The 10,786-nt window shown below is 51.5% G+C and overlaps 1 protein-coding gene across 1 annotated transcript; it reads left to right on the top strand.

The window, feature by feature from the left end:
* The first annotated feature begins 4,580 nt into the window (after positions 1-4,580).
* RRP7A (ribosomal RNA processing 7 homolog A) lies at positions 4,581-10,535 on the top strand. Its single transcript, XM_006207150.4, has 7 exons — positions 4,581-4,673; positions 6,143-6,285; positions 7,727-7,852; positions 8,529-8,646; positions 8,947-9,044; positions 9,432-9,630; positions 10,318-10,535. Exons 1-7 carry the CDS (start codon positions 4,601-4,603, stop codon positions 10,401-10,403), a joined length of 843 nt encoding a protein of 280 aa, XP_006207212.1. The 5' UTR covers positions 4,581-4,600; the 3' UTR covers positions 10,404-10,535.
* Positions 10,536-10,786: the final 251 nt, after the last annotated feature.

Genomic DNA, 10,786 nt, shown 5'->3' with positions numbered 1-10,786 from the left:
GGTGGTTGCACAACGATGTGAATGTGCTTAATGCCACTCAATTGTACAGTTAAAATAGTTAAAATGCTAAGTTTTATGTTTATCTTAACCACAGTTTTTTAAAAAGGAAGCACTGTTACATGCTACAACATGATGAATCTTGAAAAAATTATGCTAAGCAAGGGAAGCCAGTCACAAAAGGCCACATATTATATGATTTCATGTATATATGAAATGTCCAGAATAAACAAATCCATAAGACAGAAAGTTAGGCTGGTTACCAGGGGCTGAAGGCGGAAGGAGGAGACTGAGAGTGACTGGTAATGGGTAAGGGATTTCTTTTCAGGATTCAAAAAATGCTCTAGGATTACGTAGTGGCGATGGTGACAACCTTGTAAATATACTAACAACCACTGAATTGTATACTTTAAAACAGTGAATTATAAGTTATGTGAATTATATCTCAATAAATCAGTTATAAAAAACTTAATGACTTAAAACAACTAGGGTAATTTATTTTCTCGGTATTCTGCCGTTTGGGCAGGGATTGGCAGAGATGGCTCATGTCCCCTCCACATGGTGTTAGCGGGGCTCACTCCTGCTGCTTCATGCCATCAGTTCAGCTGGGGCTAGAACATCTGACGCCACTTAACTCACAGGACTGCCGTCTCACCTGGCAGCCTCTCTCCATGTGCACTCTCTCTCTCTCAGAAGTCTAAGTCAAGTTTCTTTAGGTGGCTGGATCCCAAGAGGGTGGAAGCTATCAGCTTAAGTCCTGGACTTGAAAACACCAGTCTATGACTTCTGTCATACTCTGTTGGTCGAAGCAAGTCACAAAACTGGCCAGATTCAAGAGGGGACATAGACTCCACTTCTTGATGAAAGGAGTAGCATGTATGTATAGAGATAGGAGGAATCTCCCAAAGACCATTTGAAGCTGAAATAATAGGACCTTTACTTCCAGCAATAAACAGAACTAAGTAATACGGAAAACGCTCTTCTTACAAAACACCTGGAAACTCTTCATATAACAAATAACCTTTCATTGCTGTGCACCCGTGAAAGTAAAGATTATCTCCAGGTACAAAAATGAAGAATCTAGAGACTGGAATGTTAAGTTAGCAGTGAAGCTTTAGCTACCCTAAAAGTATTTGTTGATACAAGGACTTAAATGCTGGATTTCAAAGGCTGAAATGGGAAGAGGAGACAAAGCTATCAGCCCACACAAGAGCCACATACTAAATTCCCTAGTGGTGCCTCCTGGGATCATCTATCAAATAAACTACTTGCACCTGGATCCTTGTCCCAAGGTCTGCTTCTAGGAGAGCCCACTCTAGAACAATTGGTACCAGGAGGAGGCCTAAGAAGTAGATCCTTAGAATTGGATTCCGGAATTGGAAGACTCATCAGCTAGATGGCAACAAAAACCCAGTTAGTGATGTTAACTGGGGTAGGTAGTATGGTGGATTAAAGATAGCACATTACTTGCCACTCTTCCCTTCAAGAGGTGGGGTCTGCATCCCTTCTGAATCTGAGTGGGCTCTGTTACTATTTTGATCGGACATGACTCAGCCAGCTTCCGGGCCCAGACTTTGAAAGAATTACACTTTCCCCATTTCCTACCCCTGGAGTACTCTCTGGAGGTCTTGAGCCACTACATATGAAGATTGACCACTGAGACTACACACTGGATAAGCCATGGGTAGGTGTTCTAGCTGACAGTCCCACATGAGCCCAACCTTCCAGCCTTCCCTGCTAAGATACCAGACATGTGAATGAAGCTGACTTGGACCCTTCAGACCAGACCATGTGCAAACTAAGTACCACAGAGTAACCTCAGTTAATGCCATGTGGAGCAAAGGAATCATCCTGCCCAAATACCTAACCCGCCAAGTCATAAGAGATAATAAAAGAGCTATTGTTTTAAGCAGTTGAGTTCTGAGAAAATTTGTTTTGCAGCAGCAGCTAGCTGGAACATGGTGGTAACACTTGGCATGCTGAGTCTCATCATTACTGAGACTAATCTCTTCTGCTCTGGGATGGGGCACATTGGTGAAAGGGTTGCCTTGGCTTAGGCAATGTCTCTAATATTTGAGATACATGGGGCAATGGTCATTTATAAGGAAAGTGAAGTTGATTGTTACTAAGTGGCAATGATGTGCTGAGGATGAAAATAATAGGCTCAGGACAGCCTTTTATCTACTCATGGCCCAGTTTGAAAACCAGGAGGCTTAAACAACAGTGTTTGAAGACTAGTCTACTGCAGCCAGAGGGCAGACTGCCAGGGAAGGCCCAGACCCTGCCCTCACCAGCAGGGTGGAGCTCTGTAGCAGGCCAAACAGATGACTCTCCTAGAGTCTGTGCTCCAGTCAAGGTCCCAGAAGGGAAGGATCGGGACACTGAGAACTAGCACAGAGCATCCGAGTAGATGGGCTTGAGAATCCCTAACCCCAGATTCCCATTAACCCCCTGGGCCAGCAGAAGTGACCCAGTCCCTCTTGCTTGAGAATGGCAGCCTTTTACCTGGAGACCATGCAGAGTCCCCACTGTGATGGTTAATTCTGTGTGTCAACTTGACTGGGATAAGGGAGCCCAGAAAACTGGTAAAACATTATTTTTTGGTGTGTCTGGGAGGGTGTGTCCAGTGGAGATTAGCATTTGCATTGTAGACTGGCTAAGAAGATGTCCCTCACCAGTGTTGGTGGGCATCGTCTAATCTGTTGAGGGCCCAAATAGAACAAAAAGGCAGAGGAAGGGTAAATTTGCTCCTTCTGCTTGAGCAGGGAAGTCCATCTTCTTCTGCTGTCAGACATCAGGACAGGGGCAAGGCCAACTGGCAGTCAGGGAGCTTGGGCCTGCAGGGCTCTGTGCTGATGGCTAGTAGACCATGGTATTCCCAGGGACTATGGCAACCATGATATTTTTAATCATCAAAGAAAGATGGAAAACAGTAAACAGAAAGCTAGTGCCACCTGCTAATGGAAAAATCTCAACCCCTCACCCAGTTTCCAGGCCCAAGTCAGTCCTCTGACTCAGAGGTCACTGAAAGGGAGGCTGGGTCCTCTTAAGAAGAATGCTGTAATGCTACAGCGAACGTTTGCAGTGGTAATTCCCCCAGGCATTCCCCAAAGGGACCCATGGCCATTTCCAAGAAGTAACTGTAAACCGGGAAAAGGGGAATACTAGAAGTTTCAAGGGCAGTTGAGTATGTGATCTGAGTGGGCCTTTGGTCACCAGATAGATGGAGTCCTTGGACTTATCTGTCTACATTCACTCCCTGGCTGATGACACCTTCACTCACAGCTTTTAATGATGTGTGTACATCGCCAGTTCCCACATGTATTTCTCCCGGTCAGACTTCTCCTCTGATCATCAGTTTCCTACCTCTCTTCCCACCTGACATTCCCCGGGGATGTCTAAGGGCATCTCAGTGTGGTTTGCAGTCAAGTCCAGATCTGACTGCACCCCCTCCTGCTCCAAGTCCACCTCTCCTATCGTATTCCCATCTCATTACATGACAACACCATTCTTCTTAGTTACTCAGACACCGAAACCTGGCAGTAGTCCTAGATTACTCTTTTTTCTCACACTGCATATCCAACCTGTCAGCAAATCCAAATTGGAATTATGCAGAACATACCCAGAATCCGACTACTTCTCATCACCTCTACTGCCACTTCCTTGGTGACCAAGCCATCATCTTTCTCTTAGGTTATTTTGATAGTGTTCTAAAGGCCCCCACGGCTGCCCTAGCCCTCCCATGGTCTAATTGCAATACAGCAGCCAAAGTGACTGTTTATATATCACTCCTCTCTGCTCAAAATCCCACAGTGACCCCCATCACTCTCAGAGTAACAGTTCAAGTGCTTCCAGTGGTCTACCTGATCCTAGCTGACCGGCCAAGCCCCCTGCCCCCTCCCTGATTATTCCTCTGGCTCGCTGTGCTCTGGCCACCCTGCTCTCCCTGCTGTTTCTCTACCACACCAGGTAGAGCCCCAGCGCCTCTTGCCAGTTCCCTCTGCCCAGAATACTCTTCACTGAATGCCTTGCTCCCTTACTTCCTTCAGTATTTGTTCAAATGTCACTTCAATGAGGTCTTCACCTTATTTAAAATTACACCTCTCCTCACCACGCTCCCCATCCTCCTTCAGTTTCTCTTCAGGACTTTGCACTGACGCATATAGTTTGTATTTTGCTTCTTCATGTGTTTATTGTTTCTTTCCCTCGTTAGAATATAAATTCCGAGAAGGCTATATTTTATTTCACCCCTGTATCCCTATCTCTTAGGACAGTGCCAGGCACATCCACTGCTATTTGTGGAATGAATGAATGAATGAATGAATGGAAAGTTGAGCTCGCACCCGTGAACGGCTCAGGTCTACGCCATTTACTCCTACATTCATTCGCTGACTTTATTCTGAGCAAATAAAGTGGCGCCCTGGGAAGACGGGGCGGGAGGGAGTGGGGCGGGGGATGTGAGGGGAAAAAGAGGGCTCGGAGAGGCCAGCCTGGAACCGAGAGGGCGGCGCCCCCACGCGGCGCCATCGTCACGGAAACGCTCTGCCCGCACCTAGCACCGAACTACAACTCCCAGCGGCCCCTGCGGCTTCCGGTGGGCAAGATGGTGGCGCGCAGAAGGAAGCGTGCGGCTGGGACCTCTGAGACGGAGATTCTGAGCCCGCCGGGCTACTCAGGTGAGGGGCTGTAGGACGCAGGGACGTGGGACGGCCAGGCTTCGCTGGAAGGAGGCTCGGGGTCCCCAGGAGCAGCCGCACGGTTGGGCGTGAGCCCCGGGCCCCTCAAGACACACACGGCGCCCTGTTCCTGTCTGGTTCCACTCGCCCGGGACGAGCCTAGTCTGGCCAACGCTTCCCTTGAGTGAATCCACCTATGTCCGTCTACACTCTCCCCCTAAGGTGCGCCCATCCACTTAGCACCTCTTGGCAATTCGTAGTCCAGCCTTCTTCAGCTCTCACCTGAGCTGTTGTGTGCTCTCCTCACTGGTTCTCCTGCTTCTGTTCCTGTCCCTGCCTTCTCTTCTCCACCCAGGTGCCAGAATGTTCTTTCTAAAGTCAAATTTAAATAAGATCTTGCCTCACACGTCCACCTATGTCCCCCTGAATACCCACTGAGCTCCCTCCAGTGGCCAAAGTTAGCACATAAACAAAATCCAAACTGATCTGTGGGGCCCCATATATTCTGGCTTCTGCTAATCTATAGTTCTGTCTTTCTGTTTCTCGGAGACAAGCTCTTTACACCCTCGGGATTTTTTGTCTTCTTCCTTAGAGTGTCAGACAGCACTACCCTGTTACATGGCTTCATGTCATTCTCGTCTAAGCTTTAATGTTACTTCCTCAAAGAGGTGGTCCCGATGGCTATCTAAAGGCCTCTGCCACCCATCACCCTGCACCACTACTCTGTGTTTCCTTCCTAGCTGATACAACTTTGTTACCTGCTTACTTCTTGTTGTCTTCTCCCTTTATCATGTGGGCTTCCTGAGGGCAGGAGTTGCAACTATATCCTCACTGTGCCCTGAAGAAAGTGGTGAGAAAACCCGAGAATAGTCCTTAGCTTTGTTAGGGTTAAAATTGATGGGAATGCCACCGATTATCCAAGTAATCACACAAATGGAGACTTAGAGACCGTGAGAGAAGTTAAGAAGGGGGATCTAACCTGGCAAGTAAGACTCTCCGGAGGGAGTAAAGTTAAAACTTGAAGAATGGGTGGAGGAGAGGAACAAGGATTGATGTTTCAGGCTAAGGGAACAGTATGTGTGAGGCCCTGGCTTATTGGGGGAACAGAGAAGGCCAGCGGGGCCAGTGTGTGGCGTGGTGTGGGGAGAATGGTGTGAGAAGTTGCAGAGGGGGTCAGGGTCGCACGGGCCCCTGGCCATGGTAAAGGTTTGAGTGTTCACCCCAAAAGCAGCAGAGGTTGAACTTCTCTCCTTTCGTTCCTCACTTACATTCTCTCTCCCACCAGCTTGAGAGCCTCTCCTGGGCAGATTAGCTATTCATTCACTCTCACAGCCTGCACAGCACCCTGCAAAGGCATTGCCCATGGGAAGGGCTCAGTGAAGGATGGATGGATGGATACACAGGACCAGAAAGGGACAGCCTGAACCTGACTTTCATGCCATCTCTCCCCACCCCCATTTTCCTTCCAGCCATTCCAGTCAAGTTCTCTGAAAAGCAGCAGTCTTCTCATTACCTCTACATAAGACAGCACAGAGTTCGAGAAGACACTAAGTCTTCCTGGCCTCAGAAGCGGACCCTTTTTGTCCTCAATGTGCCTCCATACTGCACAGAGGTAAGCTGGTGTCTGGGAGGGAAACTGAGGCTTGGGTGGGGGCTCCAGGCAGAGCTGGGCTCCAATGGGACTCCCCTACCAAATCCTTAGTAGTGAGATGGAAGCAGCTAACTGAAGTCCTCTGGTATCTAGAAGGCTGCCTCTCTTGTGATGGGAAATTGTTTGTGTTGAAGAATTTTTTAATTTGATTTATTTTTTTATTAATGGAAGTTCTGGGGATTGAACCCAGGACCTCGTGCATGCCAAGCACGAGCTTTACCACTGAGCTCTACCCTACTTCAACCCAGGAAATAGGCTTTTTAAAGATGTGTTTTAAAAAATGAAATTCTAAGGAGCCCAGAGCTTTTTATATATTATCCATAATTGTTTGAATTACATGTTTTTCCCCTCGATTAGTTACTGTTAAAATACAGCTTAAGTGTCCTATTGCTTAAAGCAGTTGATGCGTAACTGTCTCTGTCTAGTGTAATTCCATACTAAGACGGAGACAGTTGGTCTCAGCTATTTTTTCTTGAGTATTGTGAAAGTTGTGCTAACGACTTGTGTGATGTGTGACAACATAATCATTGTCTTGAAAATTGACCCATGTTTATAGTAGAAGATAGGAAAAGTAGAAGAAAATAAAATTACCTCTGAATTTACTATCCAGGCATGTCTGTTAATTTTTTTTTTCACAAAACTGTTAAATTTAGTATTTCATTAATTTACAGAAGAGAAACTAAGGGCCTTATTTAGATGAATTTTTTTTTCAAGAAAAGAAATCATTTCTAAGAGAGTCCTCTAGCATTAAAGAGAGAAAGAAACAGAGAAGAGGGTGTCATTTTTTAATCATTATTGAAGTCTAGTGTATACAGAGAAGGGCCTGGGCCGAAGTGCAGAGCTCACGGCATTTCACAAACTGAACAAACCTGTGAATCAGCACCCAGATCAAGACGCAGAGCATCACCTGTGCCCCAGAAATCCCCTTGTGCCCCTGCCCCTACCAAGGATGACCACCATCCTCATTCCAACAGGGTAGATTTTACTCTTTAAATGGCTGATTCAGGTGGTAAAACTTAGTTGGTTGTCTCATAAAATCAGAATACTCAGAAGAAAACCAAAAATGTCCCCACCTATTCTTGCAATGATTTTTTTAAAAGCTTACACCCACCCCTACTTTAGGGATCATTCACTCTGAGAAACTGATAGGGAAAGACAGATCTTTCAGCAAGATGGCCTTTCACAGGGAGAAATCCCTTTCAAGAACAAACCAAGCACACCTAGGCATATGCCTCCAGCCAGGTCCTGGGTCGTAAAGCCAAAAAGCTTCTACCTGAATTCCATGTCACGTTCCATTTCCTCCCTCCCGTGTGGCCTGGCCACTGGTCCCCTGGCAGCTCCAGAGGGCCCTGTAGCCACTCGGGCTGCGCTGCTCACGCTGTGCCTCTCTCTGGCCACGCAGGAGTGCCTGTCCCGCCTCCTCTCCCCCTGCGGCCCTGTGCAGTCTGTGGAGTTACAGGAGAAGCCGGACCTTGCTGAGAGCCCAAAGGAGCCAAAGTCAAGGTTTTTTCACCCCAAGCCAGTTCCGGTAAGCCTCCACTACTGGGGTCTGCTTGAATGAGGATGTGGGGTGGGGCTAGGACAATGTCCCCTGTGTGTGAGGGGAAGGTGGCATCGGGGGTGGCAGTGGACTTTCGAGCACTCCCTGTGGTTGGGCCAGTCCTGGCCGTGTGTGGTCTAGGAGGGCTGTCAAGTAAAAGGCCTCCACTCCTTTCCCAGGTTTGTTAGCTTCCTGTCCGGCTCGCTGTTGTCCTGTGTGAAAGCTCAGAGATCTCTGCCCTGAGGGGCCTCCCTGAGCTCCCCTCCCGCTTCCCACACTGAAGTCGATTCTTCCTTAGGCTCAGTGGCCCTGGTCTCATTTCCTTGTGTCCCTTGAGCCCACACCCCCTCCTGTTTAGTGGGGTTTAAACTAGTGTGCACCCCATCGGTCCATCTACTCCTGGCCCAGGGAGAGCAGGCTCTGCACTGAGTCCTTCCCACAACCTGAAGAAAGGCCCAAGTGTCTCACCTCTCCCTGATGAAGAAGTGGGATAAGGGAGGGTGGCCGCCCCACCCCTGGACTCGGGCAGCCTCCTGGTTGTCTTCACGTCCAGGAGCAGCCCAGCGTCTTCCCTGTCCGGTGACAAGTTGGGCTGGGGACAGGTGGGAGCCCTTGGGCCAGGCCAGGGGAAGCTCTGGGAACTGACGTCTCTCCCTCCCCCCAGGGGTTCCAGGTGGCCTACGTGGTGTTCCAGAAGCCAGGTGGGGTGTCAGCTGCCCTGGCACTGAAGGGCCCTTTGCTGGTCTCGACAGAGAGTCACCCTGTGAAGAGTGGCATTCACAGTCAGTACCGCGGGCACCTCCCCGCTGGGTTGGGGAGGGGACCTTTGTAGGGCAGCGTCTGCCGCGTCCACTTGCCCTGAGAACTGCTTGTGGGAGGCCTGAGCGTGGTGCCCGGGGTGAGCAGAGGTGAGGGCCCAGCTTGCCACCACTAGGATCTTCCTCACCACCTGGGCCCTGGCCCACAAGTCTCACCCCTGCAGCCCGTGTGAGAAGAGCCTGGCTGGCCTGCCAGGTCCTGGGCTGGGGCCCTAACAGTCGGGCCTGAGGAATCCCCGTTTCCCTCGCTCCCTTCTCCCTCAGAGTGGATCAGAGACTATGCAGACTCGGTGCCGGACCCCGAGGCCCTGAGGGTGGAAGTGGACACGTTCATGGAGACGTACGACAAGAAGATAGCTGAGGTGGGGCCTTGGCACGGACGTCACCTGTGTGGCCACGGGACAGTGCTGCTATAGGTGTCCTGGTGGCTCCAAGGGGACCCTTCCAGGGGCAGCCTGTTCTGGTCATCATGTAGAGCCCGGATTCCCTCTTCCTCTGCTGAGTCCTGGACCTCCTGGCTGGGTGACATCTAGTCTCTAAATGGCCTGAGGGAACGGACGGTGGAGGGTGGAGGAGGAGGCAGCGTTGGCACGTCACCCCTGCCCCACCTCAGCTGCTAACACCGCGCAGAGGGAGCAGCAGTGCTGGGTGTCCTGGGTGTGGAGGGGAGAGAGGGGCGGCTAGAGGGTTCCAGGGGTGGCAGGGAGGGCCCCAGGTGCCTGCCCATCCCAGGGTCCTGTTCCTTGCAGGAGGAAGCTAAGGCCAAGGAAGAGGAAGGGGTCCCTGATGAGGAGGGCTGGGTGAAGGTGACCCGCCGCGGCCGGCGGCCCGTGCTCCCGCGGACCGAGGCGGCCAACCTGCGGGTGCTGGAGAAGGAGAGGCGGAAGCGGGCGCGCAAGGAACTGCTCAACTTCTACGCCTGGCAGCACCGCGAGACCAAGATGGAGCGTAAGGGCGCGCCCCAAGCCCCTGCCCTGGGCGCCCAGGCCGTGGATGAGGCCTGTGGTCGCTGCTGACGCATCACCCAGTCTCACTGCTCTCGTCTGCCTCACTGCTCCTCCCCACACCCTGCCCATCCCTCCTTTCGCGCCTTCACTCTGCTCGCCTCTCCTCTATATTCACCTGACACTGGGCCTCCGTCAGCCTTCCCTCCCTCGGGCTCAAGACCCCACACACCTCCCTGACCTGGCCAGAGCCACCATCTGAATTCTGTGGCTCTCTGGGGTCAAGGCCCTTTACTTCTTCCCAGCATCCTCTCTGGTCTGACAGCTGCAGTGGGAGGGGCTGGGAGAGGTGTCTCCGGGGGTCTCCCAGCCTCCCCACACCCTTCATCCTTCACCCTGGGGTGTGTGTTGGGAGCGGTGAGGGAGCAAGTGCCTTTTTGCTTTCTCTGTGCCTTTCCTTTGACCTGGTGCATTTTCTGTCTGAAAACTAAGGCAGGCCGGCTTCTCCACTTCAGCCTCCGTCCTTTGACGGGGCTGCAGTCCGCACCCGTTTCCCACAGTGGAGGCAAGTGGGGAGGCCGTGCCGAGCTTCCCCAGCGGGGAGTGGGACTGCGAGGAGGGGCGGCGGGGGGCAGCTCCCACAGAGCCAGGTTGTCTGATTGGCCTGTTTCCTGTCCCCCTCCTGCCCCAGATCTAGCACAGCTGCGCAAGAAGTTTGAGGAGGACAAGCAGAGGATCGAGCTGATGCGGGCCCAGCGCAAATTCCGACCCTACTGAGCCTCACCGGCCGAGGGCGCCGGGGAGAGGGCTGGTGAGCGGGTGGCAGCGTGTGGCCAGTGAGGACACGAGGGTCTGAAACTCCCATCACAGAGGCTATGCCCGGGCCAATGGGCCACCGTGTCAAACAGCCCCAGAGATCTGAGCCTGGGCAGGGTTGGGTGAAAGGCAGTGTCCCCCCTCGGTTCCTGTACTCGAGCAGTCCTGGGGCCCAGCACCGGCGCGGCCTGCCCAGCACAAGGACTTGGCCTCAGGAAGCCACTGGCCCAGGAAGTGGCTCCTTCCCTCCCCTGAGCTCTGTTCCCAGCCGGTCTCTGGACTTCCCTCTCAGGGCTAAGTGTCTGCTATATTCTCCCCTTTCCCCAGTGGAGAAGCCCCTGCAG

The sequence above is a fragment of the Vicugna pacos genome, chromosome 12, assembly GCF_048564905.1.
Source record: "Vicugna pacos chromosome 12, VicPac4, whole genome shotgun sequence".
Lineage (NCBI taxonomy): Eukaryota > Metazoa > Chordata > Mammalia > Artiodactyla > Camelidae > Vicugna > Vicugna pacos.
This window is presented reverse-complemented; position numbering and strand designations above follow the sequence as displayed.

Bases quoted from the DNA above. Each gene is read 5' to 3' on its own strand.
- RRP7A (XM_006207150.4), top strand. From the start codon at position 4,601: ATGGTGGCGCGCAGAAGGAAGCGTGCGGCTGGGACCTCTGAGACGGAG. The intron at 6,286-7,726 runs GTAAGCTGGTGT...CTGGCCACGCAG, and splicing joins TGCCTCCATACTGCACAGAG to GAGTGCCTGTCCCGCCTCCT. The intron at 7,853-8,528 runs GTAAGCCTCCAC...CCCTCCCCCCAG, and splicing joins TTCACCCCAAGCCAGTTCCG to GGGTTCCAGGTGGCCTACGT.